At 41.9% G+C, this 22,642-nt stretch overlaps 3 protein-coding genes across 19 annotated transcripts; 1 reads left to right on the plus strand and 2 right to left on the minus strand.

Moving 5' to 3' along the window:
- Positions 1-173: 173 nt before the first annotated feature.
- pm20d1.2 (peptidase M20 domain containing 1, tandem duplicate 2) lies at positions 174-4,576 on the minus strand. Of its 2 annotated transcripts, XM_040193689.2 has the most exons (13): positions 4,296-4,576; positions 4,060-4,146; positions 2,851-3,086; positions 2,686-2,772; positions 2,459-2,592; positions 2,119-2,238; positions 1,899-1,974; positions 1,749-1,810; positions 1,584-1,662; positions 1,432-1,503; positions 1,179-1,344; positions 991-1,090; positions 174-683 (listed from the first exon to the last, which is right to left on the minus strand). In XM_040193689.2, the coding sequence occupies exons 1-13, from the start codon at positions 4,513-4,515 to the stop codon at positions 554-556; spliced, it is 1,569 nt and encodes a 522-aa protein (XP_040049623.2). In that variant the 5' UTR covers positions 4,516-4,576; the 3' UTR covers positions 174-553. The 2 variants fall into 2 exon arrangements, with proteins under 2 accessions (XP_040049623.2, XP_040049624.2); XM_040193690.2 differs by lacking the exon at positions 2,686-2,772 and having other exon boundaries at positions 4,296-4,573.
- A 129-nt stretch (positions 4,577-4,705) lies between these two features.
- On the minus strand, positions 4,706-14,309 carry lemd1 (LEM domain containing 1). 16 transcript variants are annotated; one of them, XM_078087711.1, is made up of 12 exons: positions 14,151-14,309; positions 9,651-9,765; positions 8,086-8,179; positions 7,813-7,959; positions 7,349-7,389; positions 7,022-7,069; positions 6,767-6,919; positions 6,530-6,610; positions 6,307-6,399; positions 6,104-6,193; positions 5,872-5,930; positions 4,706-5,365 (listed from the first exon to the last, which is right to left on the minus strand). In XM_078087711.1, exons 3-12 carry the CDS (start codon positions 8,165-8,167, stop codon positions 5,053-5,055), a joined length of 1,107 nt encoding a protein of 368 aa, XP_077943837.1. In that variant the 5' UTR covers positions 8,168-8,179; positions 9,651-9,765; positions 14,151-14,309; the 3' UTR covers positions 4,706-5,052. The 16 variants fall into 16 exon arrangements, with proteins under 16 accessions (XP_077943837.1, XP_077943836.1, XP_040049625.1 ...); XM_078087710.1 differs by having other exon boundaries at positions 8,086-8,182; XM_040193691.2 differs by lacking the exons at positions 9,651-9,765; positions 14,151-14,309 and adding an exon at positions 9,022-9,592 and having other exon boundaries at positions 8,086-8,182.
- Positions 14,310-19,728: 5,419 nt separating this feature from the next.
- On the plus strand, positions 19,729-22,617 carry slc60a1b (solute carrier family 60 member 1b). The gene is made up of 10 exons (XM_040194462.2): positions 19,729-20,064; positions 20,172-20,370; positions 20,567-20,809; positions 20,930-21,092; positions 21,180-21,295; positions 21,406-21,579; positions 21,682-21,829; positions 21,920-21,990; positions 22,110-22,230; positions 22,322-22,617. Exons 1-10 carry the CDS (start codon positions 19,835-19,837, stop codon positions 22,414-22,416), a joined length of 1,560 nt encoding a protein of 519 aa, XP_040050396.2. The 5' UTR covers positions 19,729-19,834; the 3' UTR covers positions 22,417-22,617.
- The last annotated feature ends 25 nt before the right edge of the window (positions 22,618-22,642 follow it).

Here is a 22,642-nt window from a genome sequence, read left to right on the forward strand (position 1 = left end):
TTTTCATACATTTTGGGGAAATTGGTCTATTGTAATAAAATACCACACGACAACCATCACATTATCAAATGTTATTTGTAGTTTCAAATGCTTTTCTCGAAAATTGTGTGCAAATTCAACCTGCCGTTACAAATTCAAATTTCTTTTAAGAATACAGTAATAGTACAGAAGCCTTGATTTAATTTATATTTATGTTATCAAGATGTATTCATACACATTCTTGTACAAAGTTTCAGGTATTGTACATTCCTATTATTAGCAGCCCAACAAAATAAATGCATCAATAAATTAATTTTATGAAACTTGTGCAAAAAAAATAATCACATTATCACAAAATCGCTATCACAAATGGAGAGCACCATTCATCAGAGCAAGGTAAATGCATGTCATCAAACAAGATTAAAAATACCATTAAATGTAAAGCCATGGAAAACTGTCTGGCTCTAGAATACAGAATTACATCAATTCAGTAAGTCAAGAGTTTAGTGGTGTTGACATTAATCACATTATCATGAACTCTTTTGGATTGCATTTTACCCATATTGTCTATTCCTCAGAGTTCATGGATAGTGCTGTGAGGCTCAGGGAGCTTCAGAATGTCACAGTTTTGAATCAGACTAAAGTAAAATACTAGCAGCTCTTCATAGTTCTTTTTGGAAATCCGTTCATTGATGCCATGGAATCTAAGAAAAAGAAAAAAAAATTATAGCGGAGAAATTATGTTTCCTTTATAAGTTGTCTTGTCCTTTTCGTGTAGCACACATAGATTTTTAATAATTAAAGCTGAGTGGCAAACTGTCTTAGGATTGGTTCCATACGTTCAACTTATAAAAAAGGTAATAGTTGTTCAACCATAATTATGAACAGTACGAGTCTGTGAGATAATAGTGTTGACCACAAAACGCCCTTTTCCCTCCTGGTTTAATAGACTGACTGCAGTAGCCTTTATTAAGCTGTTTGTATGTAGTATTAGACAAAAACGATCATCACCTTTGAGCATCGCCCGGTTTAAACCAGACGGGGGCGAAGCGATAAATATCATCCGTCAGGTCTTTAAAGTGTCGACTGTCCGTGTTCCCAATACAGATACCTGAACATAAAAAGATTAGAAAAGAGTTATTGAATATTTGGAGCTTACCAACAACATTTTTATACATTTACGTTCGGCTTGATTCTACCTGGAGCAACTGTGATTGTTGGAAACATTTCCAACACAGTTTTCTTAATGATCTGGAAGCCAAAGGACTTGTCATCCATGGAGCTCACAGGCAAGGGGTCAAATCCATCGATAAGCTCTACCTTCACTCGTTGGTCCCCCACGGTGGACTGCACCAGGTCCAGGACCTGGACGTGACAGCAGACATCTAACTCATAATATTCATGAAGAGACATAACAAAAATCTCAAAGAAGGAGACGCAACTACTGACTACCTCTTGTAGAGACTGTGCTGAATGGATTCGCAGATTTACATAAGCTTCAGCGAGGGATGGCATGATGTTCACCTACATGGTGGGAGAGAATTTAGGTTGGTGCTGAGGAAAACTGAAAGGCTTGCCATCTAATTCAGATTGAATAACTGTACCTTAACTCCTGCATTAAACATGGTGACTGCAGTAGTTGTCCTTACAAAAGCATTTGTTTCTGGTTTTCTTTCAAGTACCCTGGAATATAAAACAAGCTAAATGATTTATTCAAAAAGACTCAAATCGGAAGGAAATTCGCCAAATTCATTTTAGGGTGTAATTACCTGCCTAAGAGTGGGGCAAATAGCCACAAATTTGACATTATGAACTTCATTGGGAGTCCAAACTGAAAAAAAGAATGAATAACTGCGTTACTACAGAAATAATTTAACATGCTATTAAAAGTGATAAAAAAAGTAGCTGGCTCGTCTTACCTTGTGCGCCAAATGCTCAAATGTTCCCTTTTCAGGCCCATGACCAAATAATCTTGGCATAGGGTTGTCCTCTAGTCTGAGGCAATAGCACAACACAATACAAATATTAGATATAGCTATTTGTTTGAAGAGTGCTAAAAAATGTAGTTCTGCAAAAACAACAACAATTCATAGAATGAATGAAAACAGTTTAAAAAATATATATAATTATACCTCTTACCGTTTGACCGCTGCCGCCAAGATCCCAATGCTGGTCTCACTGGGAGGCATGGAGGAATGACCAGGGGCCATAAACACGCTAAGCTTTACAGTCGCCCAACCTTTTTCACTTAACCCAATTCTACAAAACCAGCAGAACACAAAAACAACAAGAAAACCAAAATTACAACTGCAAAATCAACAAACATCATTTTTAATACAATTGAATGGAGAGACACGTCATTTCATGCAATGCTTTGTGAGTTTGTTACGATGTCAGGCTTGGTACCGTTGTTTGTTTTTAACATGTAAAGCGGGCAGACTAAATATCATGTTTCTACAAGAGTATAAAAGGCTCTCACAGTGCAGCAGGTCCTTCGAGGCCACTGATGACTCCATCAAGAACAGCCAGGCCCTCGTCCAGGACAAACAAAAGCCGCACGCCACGCTGCTTCAGAACACGTACTATGTTCATTGCCCCCTTTGTACCACTGACCTTTGAATAAAGAAGAAAAGGACATATACATTGATAAGAGTTTGAATCTTATCCAACTTCACAATTTCAAAGAGTAAAAGTTTGACCAAGTACTTCTTCATCGTGACCTAGACTAATATAAAATCCTCTGCGTGGAGCATAGCCTTTCATCAGTAAGTACTCCAGTGCCTGAAGAATTCCCTGGAAGAAATTAATTATTTTGGATTAGTCTTGTTGGCCCAACAGCACGGTCGTGCAAAATATTACACGTTCTCTCACCACTAGAGAGCCCTTGTCATCTATGGTCCCTCTCCCATAGATGAATCCATCGATCTCCTCGGCAGAAAACGGTGGGGCATCCCAGCCATCCGATTCCGAGGCAGGTACCACGTCGATGTGGGCCAGCAGCAGGTACGGCACCAGGTCCGGCTGTGATCCTCGCACCCAGAACAGATGGCTGTAGTTCGCCACCAATTCATGACGAACCAAGTCTGAAGAAAAAACTGTCGGGAAAGCTGACACAGGAAGAAGAGTACAAGCTTAAAAAAAGGGTAGAAACCATGTTTATAACCGGCCTATGAAAACAGGTGTACGAGTTAACGTACAAATCTACGAGTCTACAAAGATGACCCCAAGGATGTGATGAGGCCCGTGTGGCATGACGGCCAAAACACTAATAAAGAAAAAGTAGGGTCCAGAGTCTTTGGAGCTCAACGCATACAACAGACCGGCAGTCCTGATAACATTAAAGCTACAGATGCTGCGTTGATATCTTTATCTGCAAAAAATAAAAGTAACAAATACAACATTCCTAGACTAACGCTTTCAATTACTCTTAGTAACCATTTGTTACATGTGAAACTAGAATACAATAAGCAGAAATAAGTTGAAACCATGCCTCTGTGTACTTAAACAAAAACAAGTTTTTTTTATTAATTTGTAATTTCTCAAGAAACCGAGCAAAACATTTAATGTCTCTGCTTTTTTTCCTTGTGTGAAATACTGTGTGTATTGCTTTGTCCAAAGTATTAAACTGAATAGATTTCGACCAATTTTAACTTCAAGAAAACAATTTAATGACAAAACACTTAAATGTCACTGAAAATACGGCAGGCTGCCGGCACCTGTAACGTTAATTTAGAGCGAAACATGATTGATTGAAAATGACAGGAAACAGTCCTTAAATAACGGTTAATTAAAGTTAACAGAAGTATTGTGTGACGTCATCATATTGATTAACCTACGAGGGTGAAGCTATTGGCAGGGGGACTGTTAAACTAACATAACTTTACATTTATTTTCAGATGTCACGTTGTAAGTTAGTTGAACGTTAAGTTAGCTTAACGGAGCTAACATAGGTTAGCTTAACTTGTGGCAGCTCGACGTTGCGCTCAATGGACGTCGGGTCATTGGTTTCAAGATAAGCTACGCAACGTCACCTGAGAGAGAACACACAGCCATCACATCTACGTTTTAATTCAACTGTACCTTTTCGGAGGAACCGGTCAAATTCTCGCAGCGCGGTGGTGTTGCTCTCGTCTTTTGAAAACGACACCGTGGGGATCCGGATCGCCTCTGGACGGACAGACAGAGATAATTAACCCGGATAAATGTCGCCCACCGGGGAAAGGGGGGGGGGGGGCGCAGGCGCTTCCTTCCAGCTACGGTCCAACAAGCAATTCAACTTCCCCGAGGCAGGCAGGCAAACAACAAAAATAATTTACCTTTAAAATTGTCGAGCAGCTCCTCGCGCTGCTGCTGGCTCACGACGAGCGAGATGTTGTTCGTCTTTTCCCAGCGCGCGAGCTGCAGTCCGACATTTACGTCCAGCGACAGCGTCCGGATAGACGCGATGGCGAATAACAGCGAGACCGTGACGAGGAACCCACTCAGAATAAGCTTTAAGAGTTTGAGTGTTTTGAACTTTGGCCCAGAGTCTGTCATCGTGCCGCACGGAGCGCGTGTGCGCAGTGAATGGGCTCGTTGGAGAAAGAGCCCCCTGCTGGCGCCAGCAGACACGACGCCTTCGGTATTTATTTAAGGTGAAATATACGACGCGAAAGATCCCCGCGGATTTGTGTAGCTGCGTGCATTCTCAGTTTAATTCGTATAATTAATTGCACAAACCAAAGGATAAAGCAATGCATTCTTTATTCAAATATGGTTAAAACATACTTTTAAAATTACATATGGACATTACACAAGTAGAGTTCGAATAGGCATCCGGACACACTTTGGATTAGGAAATGTAGAATTGTCATTTAAACATTAGATAACATCTTTTAAAGTTTAATTTCTGTGTTTAATAAAACTTCTCAACAACACTAACAAAAGCACTTTGATAACACCGACGAGAATACCATCTAAAACTGGAGTTTTACTCCCTTAAGGATTTCCCAGGATAGGGTCATTATGGCTCACATCACAAATAAATGCGACCCTCGCAGCCTTAAGTCAAAGTGCTGACTGAAGAATCCCGGGTCACTCCCGCACAGAGAGTGCGGGAGTGTCCCGGTCCTCGGCCTGAAGCGCCAGCCCCTCGTGACCGTCTGCGCCCTGGTCAAGACTGTCCAGCAGGGTCGCAAACGTACTGAATGAATCATCCTCAACACAAACATAAATGAGGTACAAGAGGCACACCACAAGGAGGAAGACCAAAATCTGAATCTGGATTGGCACGAGGCGCCGCTCGACCTCTCGCCTCTCCTTGGTCGTGGGACTGGCGGGCGTGTCCGGGTACGCGTTCTGGACAGGTCTCCCCGCGGCACCCTTGATGGGTCTCCGACGAGTGGCACTGAAATACAACACAGTATGTGTGGTGATAAAACGATCACAACAGTGCTAAAACGCAACATTAATTTGTATAGGCCTAACACACTTCATACACCATGGCAATTCAAAGTGCTTTACAAATGAGCAGAAGTATACGTGTGGTGTGTATTTGTTAAAACAGACGTAATTAGGTGTAAAATAAAAACAAAAACGAGTTGCAAAATTATAAAAAGGAGAAATATTCCATTTTAAATCAGAACGGACGAAAAAGGTATAACTACTTATTTTGCGCAAACATGTCAGTTCTTAATTGTGTGTAAGTGAGTGCTCTTGGGTGTGCGTAAATTCCAAATGCAACAAAGAAAACATTGGTGAATGCCAGAACCGTCGTGAAAACTGCGCTAGTGGAGATTAAGCACAAATTTGTTCTTAAGAACATTTGGTGAATGAGGCTGATTGTCGTTAACCAACTTCAAAAATGGTGTCACACTGCAATGGTGTGTGTGTGTGTGTGTGTGTGTCACTTACTAGATCCCTGTGGGTGTGGCAGTAGTGTTGGAAAGACTGAAAGTGTCTTTCACAGGCACCTGACAAATTCATGAAACAAGAGCAAAAACTCATTTCAAAGTGGATCAGTGGAAAAGACAAAAATAGGAAGGCCCAGCAAGTCAAGTGGCACTAAAGAAAAAGGATGAACTGTGATGTAATCATAAGATCTGACAAAGTCAAATGCACGTGAGAAAATGTATGATGTATATGCCTCGATATCCGACTCGTATGTGGATTCCTTGGGAGTGTAGAACAGGGGCTGGTTCTTCATGTTGCCCACTTTAGGCGTTTCAACGTCCAGCTAAGAAAACAAAAGACAACAGATTTCTACAGTATGAATTTCCTCCCGTTTCCAGTGAACATCAACATTTCTGGCCACCACGTGTGTGACTGCATAATGTGCGCACTACTGACCCCGTTGATGCGCGACCAATGCTGCTGCACATTGCACCCATTCACATCCCTCTCAGTGTGCAAGTCCGCGGAGTGTGACCTCGAACTCTCCATCTGTTGTTACAAATGAATGACACATGACTGAACACGCCGGCGGCGACCTTTAAAATACAGATGACAGGGTCATTTATCAAAGTTCAGAAGCTGTGGTTTAAAAAAAAAAAAAAATGCATGATTAACTTTCCTCCTCGACCATTTGCGTGATGCTGAAGGCCTGAGAGGAAATTGTCGAGTCACCAATGAGCATAACTGATCCCGATGCAAACTGCAAAAATGAGTATTATCATATCAACACAAACATGCATCACACCATCTTGACACCATCACCCGTTACTGTGAAACAAACACACATCCCATTGGTGGCTTGAGAAGTCTAAAAAGAAGAATGAAAGGAGTAAGGAGTGAAATGAGACCAGCCTACCCCTGATCCTAATCCAGAGCGTCGATCTACAGAGGGGGCTCTGCTAATTCCTTCAGAAATCTGTGAGCTAGGCCGACTTCGTTCCAGCGATTTTATCGCATTCCCTGAATTCCACTTGGGACTTATTTCCCCGTTTCTAGAAGCACAAGTGTACTACAAAAGGCCGACCCAATCAAACATGGAAAAATATACATCAGTGCCCCTCTGAGAATTCAGTTAAGACAGAATTTTGTGCAAAAGATATGTAGTATTTACCAGCCTTGATTGGGGTAAAAAGCACTGCGGGTAAACAAAATCACCAGTCTGAAAACACAACAGCAACAAGAGTGCTCACTCCACAAAAAGGAACAGCTCCAGGCAGAATACATGTTTACAGTTGCCGCCGGTAACCACCAAGTGGCACTGCAGGGAAGGATTGGATCATCAAAAGCTTGTGATGCAAAAACTCAAGAAAATCTATTGAACAGCTGAAGAGCAGATAGTGGAAGCGCCCCAAATTCACACAAATCAAGTGGTGCCAGTCATTAACACAGGAGTTATTAATCATTAATCCAAAGAGATCCTGAATTACAATAGTCTCACCTCGCTGCTCCCTTGTTGTGCCCGGTCTTCCTTTTTGGAACCTGTGAAAGTCACAGAAAACAAGGCCATGACCACAAGAAACGGCAGAGGACTGTATGCAAAAGCAATGCCTTCATCGACACTAAAGCAGTCACCACGTTAGATTATTGAATGGCTTATTAATCATGGAAAGGCAGCTGGGGCTCTTAGACGTCAGACCAAACTTCCATTTACTGAAGAAAAACAACATTTCTCTGAGCATCTTTTTTATTGGGTGTGTTGCTGTCAAGAACTTTGATAAACTTTGCCTCCGTTTTATTCATAGATGCATGCAAATTACGTTGTTATTAATGTAAAGCAACATACTAAGTTGATCATTAATGTAAATAGATTTGTATCTTCTTTCTTTTTCAGTGTAAAGAAAAAAGCAGTGACAATATTTGCCAATAATAACAACAAAAACAAAAAATCACAACTAGTCATACCGGACTCTTCGACATCTTGTTCCAGAGTTTCAGCCTCATCTTCACTGTCCGAGTACAACACACCTTGCTCCGCTCCGTTCACAACACCTTGGCCATCAGACTGAAGCAGTTTCCTGAGCTTGTTCTCATACACGCCTCTGGTGGAGGCTAGCAAAGACAAAAAAAAAATATTTCTTAGGACAGTGGGAGGGGGGCAAAACAGACCTTAAATATAGGCTCACAAATAGTGTAGAGGAACGTCCCCATTTTGTACAAAGAGACCGTGATGCTTACCTACTATGGGACCAGCTTCGACCCCGTGCCGGAGCAGTGCGGCCTTGAGGTCATCATCAGTCAATCCACTCAGGTCGGGCATCCGCTCGCTCTCCTCCTTGTCCGAGCAAAACATGAATTTAATTGAATGCTGTTCAAGACACAAAGAAGACTGCAGCTTGGATGAGGGAAGATTCCATTTATAAGACTGCTCAAACGTATTTAGCTTCTGACTTTTACATCAAACTTAAAAAAGCTGCAAATTATTGGATTGTAAAAACTGTCACCAGCAAAAAAAACACAACGAATGGCTGACTTGAATAAAAAACAAGTTGAAATGGTGGAAATCCTGCAGTCGATTCTAAATGAAAAACTTTCCTTTGCAGTGCAGTTGATTAAAGAGTAGACCGTGCACAGCCTGGACGAACAGACTTGTCTTCCTAAACCCGAGACACAGCACAGAAACGACCTCCAGACTTTAAGTGTACACATTAACGACAGTGACAGGTGTGGCGAGCGCATGCACCGGAACTGCAACGGCACGAGCCAAAGCTGCAGAACCGTCTCGTGTGAACCGTCACCAACTGTACAGTAGACCGACTACACAGCTGTTGGCTCGAATGCTGCAGCAAGCCGAGAGGCCCGTTTGGAAGCCGTGACCCAGATCCCCGGATCCTCAGATCCACATTCCCGCAACCGCTGCGGAGCATGCGCACTGCGCACCATAGCTGGGATTCCAGTTCATTCCCTTTATTACTGCGCACAGCGACTCCACTTACAAAAAAAAAACTAAAAAAAAAAAAGGCGCGTTGTTTACAAGGGTTGCAACCGAAAAGTACACGGATAGAACAGCACCATCATCAGGCGAAGTGGCAGAAAGCTGGGATTGCAAAACGTATCCATTAAAACAAAAAACAAATATATTAAAAAGTATCCTGCCGCAAAAACACCACTCACCACTGCACTCACTTCCGCGTTCTGTACTTGATCCTCCTCGTCGCTGGAGAATTCCGCAGCGTTTTTACGCTGGATGTGTTTTAAGTGCAGCTCCACGTAAACGTGCTTTCTGCTCTTGGCGGGCGGCAGCGCCACATTGTGCGCAACGAGATCCGACTTCAGCCTCGATTTGGAGAAGTGAGCCGGGTTCTCCGAAAACAGCGACATGCCCACGCAGTACGACGCGGAAACCCAAAGGAAAGTTGGTTCAACTTCTGCGGCGCACACAAACACACACTCAAAAGAAACCCCCTGCTGCGAGGCCGATGAACGGTTACTCCAAGGAACCTTCTCGGCCACGCGCCTGAGGACCTCACCGGATGAACAGCTGCCACCGACCGCCTGATTGACAATTCCGGGTCCCGAGTGAACGCGCCATTTATTTGTTTATTCCAATATCATATTGTTTATAAATGCTAACATTGGATGTTAAATAAATCGATGTTATTTACCTGTCACAGTAACGATTTATTTCATTAAAATGCATCTTATTATTTACATCTGTCTCTGACAGGTCGACAAGTATTGATGGAATGTCGCTGTTGGGAAAAGTTTGTATGGTCAGTGAAAACCGGAAATGAGAAGTGTACCTTTGACCTCCAGGTGTGACCCAGGCTTTGGTTGGTGCTGGTCTGGTGCGTGCGGCCTTTCTACCGGGACGATGGGCATCCACGTAGAAGCGGCGAGTGGTTCCCTTCCTAACATCTGTTGACATATTTTATAAAGAAAAGAAAAATCTCTTTGTCAGGTGATTGTCTGTTAAGCAGAAGATGCAGAATTGTTCTATTGAGGACTTCCCACTGAACATAACACCTTGTGCTAAAAGCTACTTGATCATCTACTTCAAATCATCAGAAGTCAAAATACAACTCAGTCCACCTGCCTGTTGGACCAGGAACTGGTGCTTCCCTTTGGTAGATTATTTGACTAAGGGTCGCTTTGGTCATAGTCGAGTGGTGTTTTTTCTTATGGTGAAACTCAATGAGATTGATCCATCAATCAAAATCAATTCATGAATTTGTTGAAAAAATTGTATGTAAAATGTAAATTCTAATTTCTAAACATCACTGCCTCTATAGTACAAATTATAGTTGTAAGTGTAACGGGTGTTTGATTCCACTTGCTATCGCTAAGAGTCATGACAGGATGTCACGTGGGTGCCCTCTAGTGGGTCCCCGCGGACGTAGGTGCGACACCCTGTAGCTAAAAAGTTAGTCTGCTGCAGGTTGTGTAACCGGTAAGTTGGCTGTAGAAAGTCCCCTTGAAAAGGCTAATGATAAATTCAACTAGCTCATGTGTTTCATTCTGTTTGGCAGTTATGATGCCACGAGGTTCCTTCTGAGGACGTTAACTTCTGTGTGTTCGCCAGGTGTCTTAACGTCACAAAATAAACGGCCGATCCGAGCCGAATGTGGTCCGTGTCCTGGTGGTGATTTCAACACAACGCAAGAAAGAGTACAACCGCTACATAAGCACTCAAATGTTCATAATCACTGACAGACACCTTATAAAGCCTTTCATAATTACTATCATAATACTTATACATAATGGAGGTCACTAACTGACCTTTTATTTGTTTTGTTATGGGCCAGTGTATTATAATTTCCAATGTTGTAAGACTATATGACTATATGACATCACAAAGGGTTACCTGTATCGTTTCATAGAGCCTTTCTGTTTTGTTTAAGCAAAAATACAAGACCATTGAAGCAAAATGTATCGGGAGAAGACTCCTCCAGAGGAATGAGTGGACAAAAAACAAACTATAATCATATAATCGGCCAACCTGGAATTTGAAACTCTTTTTGATACATTTTTCAACGTCAAGTAATGTCATGCAAGAACCGGTATTTGCACAATTTTGGCGCACCTACAGTTTTTGAGATTTACACCAATGTCGTAGAAATAGTACCTGACATGCCAGGATATACTGCAGCGTGTTACCGTTGTTTCTATTGTGGCTTTTGTTGGGTAACAATGAATGTTAACCATCACTCTTGTTGTTTGAAACAGTATTGAACATACCACAGCAAAGGAGGCGAATTCAACGGTAGATTGAAAGTCATACATTGTGTATTGAAGGCTCAGAAAACTGTGAACGGAAACTGCTAAAGTCTCAATTGAAAGTGGTTCTGATTTACTCGCGTTCGCTTTGCTTCCAAGTTCAAAGGCAAGAGATATTCTGAGTTATTGCAGTCAAAAGCCTGAATCTCCTGGAATCATTTTGAAATATCTGCAGGGTGGGAGTAGGACCCTTGACAGGCAACATTTGTAGGGATTTATGAAATAGCTCTGGGGGCCCAGCTGGTTAAGATGCACACCAAGTCCCTGTGAGGATGCAGCTCAAAGTGTAAGGTTTCGTTTCGCAGGGTTTGATCTTCTAGCCTACATCAGAAATGAGAACAAAATAAACAAGATGAATAAAAACATTTTGAATGTGAATTTGAACTTATGATGGTTCAATAATGAATAACCTGGAAATTAGATGTTGGAAGTTGGTTTAAAAAGTTGGAGGCAATGACAATTGCCTGAATCTTTTCTCATAGTTTAAGGTAAAAAAACATTTTTTCCTCGGAATATGTTGTCCCCTATATTATCACAGCTAATTCATAAAATTCCTATGTTCACATGCTATGATGTTATTGCTGACATCATCTTGAATGAACAACAAAAACAGGCTGTGCCGTTGGATAATGATTTCCTCTAAATGCACAGAGCTGAGACCTCCAAAGTAACGTTCCAGTAGTGGAGAGCTCGAAGCTGTTTATTGAACAAGAAATAAACCGTTCAATTTCCTTGAACATCGGCTACGTCAAATACAGCAAGATGTCCAGACACACCTGCAGGAAATACCTGTGTATAGACTATGATATCTGCAAAGGTTTGATGTCAGGAAAGATGTTGACTACAGATTCTATTAATGTCATTGCGTAGTAGGTGCCAGAAATAGCTGCTAAAGAAATAATCTAAACTTTAATTTGAAAAAATATTACTTTTTACATCATCGTCTTGATTATTTTGTTAAGTTACTTGTTTGAGTGGGGACATTTGCATTTAGCAGAGAACTACAGTAAAATATCTTTCAAACCCACTTCCTCCAGTGACTGTCCACTGAGTATCTAATGGCTTTAGACCCTACATGACATGCCAAACCAACTCACATAGGAATAGAAAGCCATAAGACACAAATGTGGCTTGATTTGGGAGAGAATGATTCAAAATCAGTGGTAGAGTTTGAGAAAGGCTGAAAGCTTGAAAGCAAAGGGAGTTTTAAAAAATGGGGCAGTCTGCAGATAGCAAGCTTTAAAACTTACATGGTCATAAATAATTAACCAGAGAAACTGTAAGTATTCATCTGAGGCCTGAGGGTCGAAGAGGAAACTGTCTTGTTAGTCCTTAAACGGAAATAATTGTATTTTTCGGAGCACAGACGCAAATAAATTGACCCTTGTCCGATGCTTGAATTTAACCGCAGTGTCTTGCAAGCTGTTGAATTCCTCTGGGGGTTCTACAAAATATTCCTTAATTAAAAATTCTGTTTTAAACTACAGTCTACGGGGAAAAGGTTCAATTGTAATCAAACGCCTTCTGTCCCTTTGAATTCAAATAGCCTTTAGATTCTACTTCTGGCCACAGGAAGTGTTGTTATGTCTGTGGTGGCCAAATATTTTAAGCAGATAAAGTGTTTAAAGATGCCATGCAGTACAACAAAGAGTGGATCATAAGTAATGCACCGGAAAACTGATATGCCCATTTGATTTCACACGTGATCCCCCGACCAAGTTGAATAGAAATCCCATCATTCTGTGTTGGACTGAAAGTGACTGAAACAGCAGACTGTTCATCATCTTTTTGTTAAGCGTTACAGTTTGGGGCCGTTTTCAACCACTGAAGACTCAACAGTTGCGCAACGGGGTCCAGATCCGCACATCCGGAGGTCTGCTCAGAAAACACTATCCATTATGAAAGAAAATACCTTGTGTACGGAGAGCGGGCTGCTATGGAGGGCAGAGGAGGCATTCGTTGACATTGTATCCAGTGTGACTGTGAGACCTTTGAGGCACAGAGGGGTCAGGTATTTGTCACTCAGTGTCTCTCGTGCTTTTGCTGTCTCCAACTCAAACAACAAAAGACCCATTGAGGAAGACTTTTTTTTTTCTCTGAACACGCACACAAAGCTTCCTGTACTCGGCTGTCCGGTACTGAGAACCACTTCTGGTCGTTCTTTTATGCACCTGTTCTTGCAGAGCAGGATTTGGAAAGCACTTATTTTGAAAGATGCCCGACTTTTTTTCTTGTAGCCTTGCTGTATTAACTTGGCTTTTTTATGAAATCCTATAGTTGCGAGATGTCTGAACTTTCTCTTGAGACTTCAAACCTTTTTCTAAATTGAAGCTGAACGTGATTTTTTTAAAGTCTGGCGGCCTAACCAAACATCCAGTGGTTAACACACGTATATATCTCGTTGGCCTCAAATACGCTTCGTATTTACACAAGCTCTGACAGAGAACATAAAAAAGAAAAATGTTCACTCGATTGGCCTTTTTTCCCGGTTTTGAAAAAGACCACTTCCACTGAGCTCCGGGGAGGCTCACGCATGTCTCAGCATAAATTAGTAAAGCCCCATCCGGACGAGAAGGTGAATCTCAGCCACAGGGACGATTAGCTTTTATCCATAGAAATCGTTCATGGTCCCTGACTGCTGGAAGCAAATTAAGGGAATAATCAGCATCCAGATGTTTTCATTGGGTTTCGATTTATTAGTTATTAGTCTTTTTGACAAATATACGTGAATATAGCAAAGTGAATATTATTACAAAATTTGACATCTATACATTGATCTTAAGAAGAAAGATAGAACGGTCATTTTTCATGCTATGCTGTTCTCCCTTTTCATCTATTACAAACCCACCTTGCACTGGCAGACAAGACATCCAACACACACCGAGAGACTGACTACAACACATGAAAGCCTCGGAGCATCAGTGTCATTCGTGGATTAAACAAATATATATCTGTCCACTTTATAGAGTAACGGTGACGTGCATTTAGAGGCGCTTGTATTCATATGAATTAAATCCGACTCTTACCTCTTTCTCCCTCTCCCGCCTCCCTGGCTGCAACGAGTACGGCATCCCCCTCAGCCTGATACTGTATGGTGAGACAATGGGTAGTGGGGGGAGGAGGAGTTACTGCGTGAGCAAGAGTGGGGAGGCAGAGGGAGTAAAAGCAGGATGAAAACTGTGTGTGAGAGAGAGAGAGAGAGAGAGGTGGGGGGTGAGGAGCCTCAGAGGGCAGATCGCCCGCTCACAATACTCTCAAACCACGAACCTGACGGAACATTGCATGAATGGCAATTCTTGGACCCCCCCCCCCCCCACCACGAACCCTTCCGCCCAGCTCCACACCCCCCTCAGATGAGATGTCAGAGAAAACAGTAGCCAGAAATCCCTCTTCATGTGAGAAATGTAAAGGAAAAACAAGAGACTGTGAGCGAATGGGTCCTGGGTTTAAACAAGTCCCTTTCTTTGGCTTTTTTTTTGCTGAATGAGTTCTTAAGATTCCAAGTTGGCAGAGAGCCCATGGGTCCTGGATGGAGAGGCATAAAAGAGAGGCTGAGGTAGGGGGGCTCCCCCCATTGTGTTTGTTCCCTTTCCTTTCAGTCCTGGCACTCCAGTTGATCTTTGCAGCCAGTTGCTGAATATTCCGGTCGCTAATCCCCCGGGTTGTACGCAGCAGCGAAGCACTTTTGTTGCACTTACATCTGGACAGCAATGACGCAAAGTTTGCGTTTATCACACTGAACATACAGTATTGACAATTTGCCTGAATGGTTTAAAGATTGAGTGATTACCAGCGTGGCTTCAGGTTAACCCTGATGGGAAGAGATCCTTGTGTCTTCACAGTCTCCTAGTCTTTGTTAGGACTGTCTTTTCAATAGTCCACTAGCAGGGGCAGAATGAACATGGGAAGAAGACAGCAGGTGCAGACGTCCGTCTCCGAGTCCCATTCACCCTCAGCTTTCTCCCCCTTGATCCGTTTCCTATACGTGAGGAAAGGGGGGGGGTGAGTGAGCAACTGCATGATGGAGCACAATGTGGCCAAAAGCTACAGTTTGTTGGGCGTGAATCACATCGGCCGCTGTGGAGGGAGCAGAGGATTAACGCGACCGCGACTCCTGTCAGTCACAACTGTGCTTCTCACCGCTGCTTGTGCCGCATCAGTGGTGCGAGAGCATGCCCTGGTTTTCACTCGCAGTCTGCCCTCCTCTTCCTCCCTCCTTCCCTCCCACTCTCTCTCAAAAGAGACACACAGACTGGGTTCATTACTATTCACCAGGTCTCACTGGGAATCGCATCATTGCGCCTCTCTCTACGGCTGTGTCGGGGGGAGGCGGGGGAGGGAGGGTACAGGGCAGAAGCAAGAGACGTCTCATGATAGACAAGAATAAATTATCAGTGTTGTTTTCTGTGTCCGGTTGTGCGTGTACAAACCTATTACGAGTCGCATGCATGAGTAGTTCACTGACAGGAATATCATCAGCATAACAAAGCAGGTTCACTTCTCAATACAGAGAATCTGTTTGTCTTTGTGGGGTTTTGAATATTAAAGTTCTTATTCTTATTACCTGTGGTGCTGATACACTGACCATGAAAACGGGCACAAAGTTTGATTTACATTCCAGTGTTGGCTTCGCCCCCTGGAACTTTTACAGTCCATTGCAGGAGAAACGTTTCTTTTTTTCTGCTGCTTTAGATTTTGCTGTTCCGTCAGCTGGTCCCCATAGAGTACAATGATTATTATAATCATAAATCATATGGCAGGAGAAACTGTGCTCCAGTGGCAACGTCCACACAAATGGCGGTTTAATTGTCTCTCTCTCTTGGCCCGAAGCTGCTGTTTGTGCTCGTGAAGATGAGCAATACACGAAAAAAAACGAAAAGTGCTTCTAGACTTCTTCTTACTTTGTATTATTCCATTTTTTAGGGCTCAGGAAACTCCACTCCACCGTGTACAATGACCAACGAAGCCAATCGCAATTTATTTTTATTTGCAACAGTTTCTATAATCATTTGATCACTTAAAGCTCAAATTACAAACTTCATCTTCTATGGTATGAAACTAAATATCCTTTGTTGCTTTACCCTGTTTTGGACCAACAAAGCAATATAAGTTTGTTGACTTGGGCTTATAGTTAATTGATAATACGAATCATCATCAGTCGCAGCCCTGCTGTAAACTCTGTGAGCTGGACTTGAGTTGCAATTGATGAGTGATGCATTCCAGAGTGTATTGTTGCATTCTAAAGCAGAGCCCACTTTACACCCTTAAATCTGACCTTTAATATCAGCTTTACGTCGCCAGGTGTTGCACTGTAGAGTAATATCACCTGTGTCAACGCTCCACTGAACTTAAACTTCTATTCACATAATATCAGACGAAGAACTGTAAGAGAATAAAGCTCAGAACTCATTCCGATACTTTACAAAACTTGAACGACATCCTGAAATACCTAATGAGCTCACATCGGAGCACAAGAGCAGTATTATTCTAAGACTAAAAGAGACAAAAGATTCCCCCCTTTCTGATGCTGTCTGCAATAACAAGATTTGTTAGAAGGTAGAATTCCTTTTTTATACATAAGCATAAACATAAACAGAAAAATATGTCGTCAGTGCTCAACCACCACGCAACAAAACATTGGTTTCCTACGTTAAATTCTAAATGTTGGCCTGTAGAAAATTCTCCTCTCTCAATTGTAAAAAAATGATTTCACAAAAAGTGACACTTTATTTTCCTCTGTCTCTCTCTCAAACTCCTTCATTTGATAACTTTTTGAATCTGCTCATATACCGACACTCTAAAGTCGTTGTGTTTTAACTGCTCCACCTGGCAGCTGGTTGGAAGGCCCAGAGCCTTGAAGAATAGAAGCGCGTTGCCCCGCAGCCATGTCTGTTTGCATACCACTTGTCCTTGGCTCTATTTTGGGCCCGGGGAGATGTGTAAGGGCTGCACTGCAGGGCATTTATGCCAGGGGACTGACTGTGGAAATAAAGCCATGGGACTGGTACACGTCTAAGAGCAGTCTGTATCATGTCAGCTACAGCTAATCCTCCCTTGTGTTAGTTCATACTGAATAAGTCCCGTATGCCTGTCCGACTTCACAAGTAATATTAAACAAACACACTGTGACTTCCTTCTTCTCAAAGACCTTGACATGTTTATTATGCTCTCACGTATTGTCACATATTCACATCCAAAGGGCTTTGGCGGTATTAGCAGGTAATCCACAACACTTATATATCGTCTCGTTGAACTAGTAATTCATATTTGCAATAGAGTAGCACCATCTTTGTGCTTTGTGCCCCTAAAGTCTGGAAGTTAGACAGACGCAGAGACAAAATATTTTGTCTCTTTTAGCCTTAGAATAATACTTCTCTTGTGCTCTCGGGAAAGAAATGTTCTAATCATGTTAAATAAAGGTTTGATAGAAAAAATAAGTAGATACTAGGGGAAGGGCAGAGAGAAATATCTGATTATAAGTCCTGTCACATTGTCCCGGAACCGTCTCAGGCCTCTCACGGAGACTGCAGATGATGCAGATGAAACAAAGAGGTGCAAAGCGACACCAGTTTTGTTTCACTTTAACGCCTGTGGCTGCAGACAGAAAACCATGTGTCAGAGATGTCGTGCTCGGCCTGTTCAAGAGATAAGAAAGGCGACTCTTACACCATCTAGTGTTGAAACTATGTGTAGAAAATGCAACATACAATGTGGAAAGCTGAAGCCTCTGGGGCATATATGCAGTTTTCAGAGAAAGGAGGAACATCCAGCAGTAATATTTGCATATTCTGCAAAGAGAAGAAACTGGACAGGAAGAATTTCTTTCATTCTTCCTAATTTGTTTTCATTGGGCAGCATCAATGATTGTTCAAAGCATAGGGGGGGGGGGGGTGAAAGTGCTCATGAAGAAATTTAGCTGATCACTTTACTTACAGAACATGTAGAGCAGCTGAACACCTTTTGCTCACAAGTACACACACGGTTCCTCGTCTTCATCTTAACCTGTGTAAATGATATGTTCATTCAAAAACAGATGTCCCACTGCAGTAACTTGAAGCTGCAGTAGATTTTTAACACCCCCTTTGCACGTCTCTAAGACTGTGTTAGTTGACAATTACCTGGAGAAGTCATCTTGTGTTGCTACATCTCCAGAAGAGGAAGCAGATGTTAATGAATGCCTTTTGTATAAACACACTTATTTCTCAGGTTTCAGTGCCTGTTCAACATCTCCACCGTGCAGCGCATGTTGGCAAATCAGTTACACAGCTCAGCTTGGGATTGGGATCTCTGGAATATGAACCACTGTGTAGACAGATACAGTCACAGGAAAATGTGTCACAAGTCATTTGAATAAGACAGAGAACATGGATATGCATCATACTTATGTATGTAAAGACATTCAATCACAAAGTAATCAATTAAGAACCTGGGAAATGACATTTATTTAAGAATAACTGATTATAGAGAACAAAAAAAGGTCAAATCAAACACAAAAGGTTTTGTGTCATCATCATGTAAATGTATACAACATATGACTCAAATATAATTTTAAAGATGCCTACATGTAGTTTTAAAAATAAGACTGTAATGTGATTTCTTTAGTTTGCCTTGTTTCAACCTTCAGCCGGAAGCCCATGTTTGGCCATAACCAGTAGAGCTTTACTCCTGCAATCATTAAAGGGATTAGGCAATAAGTCCTTTCTTTTATTCATCCCACTGAGGACCAAGTAAGACAACGCTTATAAGATACACATTTTGGTATTAGTTGGTATTTGGTATAAATATTCCAAATATCTAAATCATGCGGTAGCATTGGGATGCACAGCATCTGCCATTTTAAGTCTTAAATGGGGTCAAGCTAAACATTGTCGTGTCATTTTGCACATGTTGAGTGGCCTTTCTGAACTTTAGACGGAACCACCCACACACATGTTGGCAATAAAAAAATTCAAGAAAAATAGGAAGTATTATATTATTACAAATATTATACAAATATTATTCAATGCCGTTCCAACATCAGTCTACAATATATCACCAAATACTATATATAAAGACAGGATCACTATGACAATTCAAGCACCTGATTGTTCACCAAACTGTCGCTGAGGCTGATGAGAATTCCTTTTATGTTTTTTGGGAGTATTTACAAGTATTTGATAAATTTAAATTTTGACGTGATTATGGCAGTAGATTAAAAGTCTGACAATTAGTAACGTAATTCAGGTGTATCCTCAGGATACCCTGCACCAGTAAATACAATTCCTAATTAAATGACTCATTCACAGATGTTCACGTTGTGTAATATTTAGCATCCAAGCTCGTTTTGCAATCACCGCAAGGTTGTCAAAAAAATAACCACTTGTGTGTCATTGCTTTCTTGATGATACATTTTCCATTCATAGGGTTGAAAGTGCCCTGAAATATAAATGCACATTTTCTGCTGGTGATTTAACACATATTCTTCACCATTGCCAATCATTGACATCATTCAAATAGTCAGATTATTGTTGGAAGAATCTCCACTTCACCCATTAACTGAAAAGGACATCCTTTTCAGTTAAACAATCCAAGGAGGAGGGCGCTTAAAGCTTTAAAAGAGATCCAGAAACTCATTTCACTACTAAAAACATCCACACAACGCCACACATTGAGAGGTGTAATACCAATCCCTGGCAGTTGTTTCACTGAGTGACATCTACATTTGGCAAAGATGGGTTTGGATGAGCGTATCGTTACCCTATTCAAGAGAAATGCCCATCACACGCTGACCTATTGGAGCGTTTTCTTCAGCTTTGGACTCTGCATTGCTTTCCTTGGACCAACAATTTTGGACTTGCAATGCCAAACAAACTCCACACTTGGTCAGATTACCTGGGTATTCTTTTCCCAGCAGTTCTGCTTGTTGATTGGCAGCTCTATTGGTGGCGTTTTCAAGAAGACGTAAGTATCACTCGCCCAGACTCTTTTTGCGGGTGTTCAGTGTGTGTAAATAATCTGGAATGGATTTAACCCTATAATGACCTTGATGTCTCTTTTCTTGTTTGAAGGTTTTTCAGTGCTCTTGCTGCCTTATTTGTCTCTACTCTCACCATCTCTGTAATATTTGCCATCATCCCTCTGTGCAATAATGTTCTCGTGCTGGCCATCGCCATGGCCGTGTCTGGTTTTGCGATGGGCATTATTGACACCATTGCTAACATCCAACTGGTGACCATCTATCAGAGGGATTCAGCTGTTTTCCTACAGGTAAAAAGGCCTGTAGTACCCCTATCTTATATGTAAGACATAAAAGCATTTGCATTGGGTGAATAATTAATGGAAATGTTTTTAGGTTTCAGTTGGATTAATTTACCAATATGTGAGCCATATCTTACTTTATATGTGTGTAATATAAAGTTAAAGAGTTTACGTTTCTCTTTTTGTTTTTTCTACATTTTCCCAGGCTCTTCATTTCTTCATTGGGCTCGGAGCCCTGGTGAGCCCACTGATTGCAGACCCTTTCCTCTCCGAGACGGGCTGTGGGAATCACACAGGGAATGGGACTGAGATCTTGCATCATTTCAGGAATATGCTGAGAAACAGTCCGATTGCAGAGCACGACATAAACCAAACCTACCTGCCGTACGAGGGTGGGAAAGAGGAGTCCAATGTGCACTCTGCTTTCTGGATCATGGCTGTTATCAATGTGAGATGTTAGACAGATGTACATTGGCACATGTGCAGGAGAAGAGTTATGGTGTTTTCTTAATTGGATATTTGTAGTTGATGGTTGAACAAATGAAAAACATGAATTGTGCACCCTCAGCTCCCCGTGCCCATCGCTGTCCTGTTCCTGATGTATCGTGAGCAATTGATCCCATGTTTCCCCAACGGCACGCCTCGTCTCCTGGACAAAGATGAATTAGCTATGGAGGACCAGCAGGGGGCCGGGGCCTCCGAAGTGGAGCTGAAAGAACACGAGGCTGGAGGTAAAGATATGGATGAAGTGCATTATATATGGATGACTATTTGAGAATGAGTCATAAGTGTTTTGTGACCCTTGCGCTCTGTCACAGGTCATGGGAATATCTTTAGCTGCTGTCAGAATGATAACCTGCGCGGGTTGCCCGTCTCCTTCTTTATGATTCATATCCTCGGTGGGTTGGTGCTTTTCATGACCGATGGCATTGTGGTGAGTGAGGGATGCAAATAAATGATATAATGAGCATTTCACTTACTATGTTCAACACAAATGTTATAAATGTAAAATAAAATCTAGAAAAATCTACCTTTTCTTTCCAGGGTACATATGCCGGCTTCGTTTACACTTATGGTGTTGCACAACCTATTTCATTGCCAAATAAAACAGCTGGTTACCTGGCCAGTATATTTTGGGCAGCGATCACCGCCGGCCGTCTTTTGTCCATTCCACTTTCGTACCGTTTCCAGCCTGTAAGACTGCTCATGTTCAACCTGGTAAGGCTTAGAAAACCTTCAGAGTGTGCCGTTGTAAATGGGACATACACAAAGAAACCTTGAAGGTCAAACATTTAACCGACCGCTCTCTCTTCTTTTTAGGCAGGTGCTATTGTAACAGTCTTGCTGCTGCTTATTTTCTACACCAGCAGCACCTTTCTTTTTGTCGGGACATGTTTATGCGGGCTTTTTCTCAGCAGCATATTCCCATGTATGCTCGCCTATACGGAGGACATCCTTGATTATCAGGGTATAATGATGTCTTTACAGCACAACAATAAAAACACAATAATGGAATGAAAGCAAGGAGAGGGATCAAACCATGCAATTGTTTTTGCAGGGTGTGCAACGCCAGTGCTGGTGACATGTGCAGGGATGGGAGAGATGGTAATGCAGGTTCTGGTTGGCTCGGTAAGTCCGATGATTATCAACATTGTTGTTGAAAAATTGCAGAAATAGGTTTATAATTGAGAAAACAAGCCCGATGGAGATTTGTGTTGAATAGTTTCTTGTTGCTACCTCATCCCCAGATTATCCCTACCTTAGGCAGCTACAGCTTCCTGCTGTGCGGAATGATAATCGCCTGCCTTGGTTTCATCCTCTTCATTGGGCTCCTGCTGTTCCATCGAATGCACAGAAATTACCTCACAGGTGCCCGATACACTCCTGACAATAGTTTTCATGGTTTTCATTCATTTAACACTCATCATCCCCCACTCACGCTCCCTCTGCATCCCAACAGGAACGACAAAAAAGTTGGCCATGGTGGAGGAACCAGCAACAGAGCAGAATGGATCGGCCGTAACAGAGCAGAGAAATGAAGCAGAGAGCAGCTGAGACGGGACGCAACGCTGTTTTGTCCTTTAGTGACTTCTGTAGAGATGAAGTATTACAACAATGTCTTTTACCTTACCTTTCAATCCCTTTTTTCTGTTTTTATTCTAGTCGTTTTGTTTTCATGTTATTTTATGTGTTTTTGCATATGTGCATGGATTCCTATATAAAATGTGTATTAAACAATAATGTTGATGAAGCGAACATAGTGTGGGTTTGATCGATGAAG

Source organism: Gasterosteus aculeatus, chromosome 2 (assembly GCF_964276395.1).
Source record: "Gasterosteus aculeatus chromosome 2, fGasAcu3.hap1.1, whole genome shotgun sequence".
Lineage (NCBI taxonomy): Eukaryota > Metazoa > Chordata > Actinopteri > Perciformes > Gasterosteidae > Gasterosteus > Gasterosteus aculeatus.

Excerpts from the sequence above, each read along its gene's own strand:
- pm20d1.2 (XM_040193689.2), bottom strand. The coding sequence starts at position 4,515 with ATGACAGACTCTGGGCCAAAGTTCAAAACACTCAAACTCTTAAAGCTT. Across the intron at positions 2,593-2,685 it reads GTCTAGGTCACGATGAAGAA|GTCAGTGGTACAAAGGGGGC; the intron begins GTACTTGGTCAA and ends CTTTATTCAAAG. Across the intron at positions 1,504-1,583 it reads TGTTTAATGCAGGAGTTAAG|GTGAACATCATGCCATCCCT; the intron begins GTACAGTTATTC and ends CCCACCATGTAG.
- lemd1 (XM_040193691.2), bottom strand. The coding sequence starts at position 9,228 with ATGTCGCTGTTTTCGGAGAACCCGGCTCACTTCTCCAAATCGAGGCTG. Across the intron at positions 7,070-7,348 it reads CACAACAAGGGAGCAGCGAG|ACTGGTGATTTTGTTTACCC; the intron begins GTGAGACTATTG and ends TTGTGTTTTCAG. Across the intron at positions 5,366-5,871 it reads GCCACACCCACAGGGATCTA|TGCCACTCGTCGGAGACCCA; the intron begins GTAAGTGACACA and ends GTTGTATTTCAG.
- slc60a1b (XM_040194462.2), top strand. The coding sequence starts at position 19,835 with ATGGGTTTGGATGAGCGTATCGTTACCCTATTCAAGAGAAATGCCCAT. Across the intron at positions 21,093-21,179 it reads GAAAGAACACGAGGCTGGAG|GTCATGGGAATATCTTTAGC; the intron begins GTAAAGATATGG and ends GCTCTGTCACAG. Across the intron at positions 21,580-21,681 it reads GACTGCTCATGTTCAACCTG|GCAGGTGCTATTGTAACAGT; the intron begins GTAAGGCTTAGA and ends TCTTCTTTTTAG.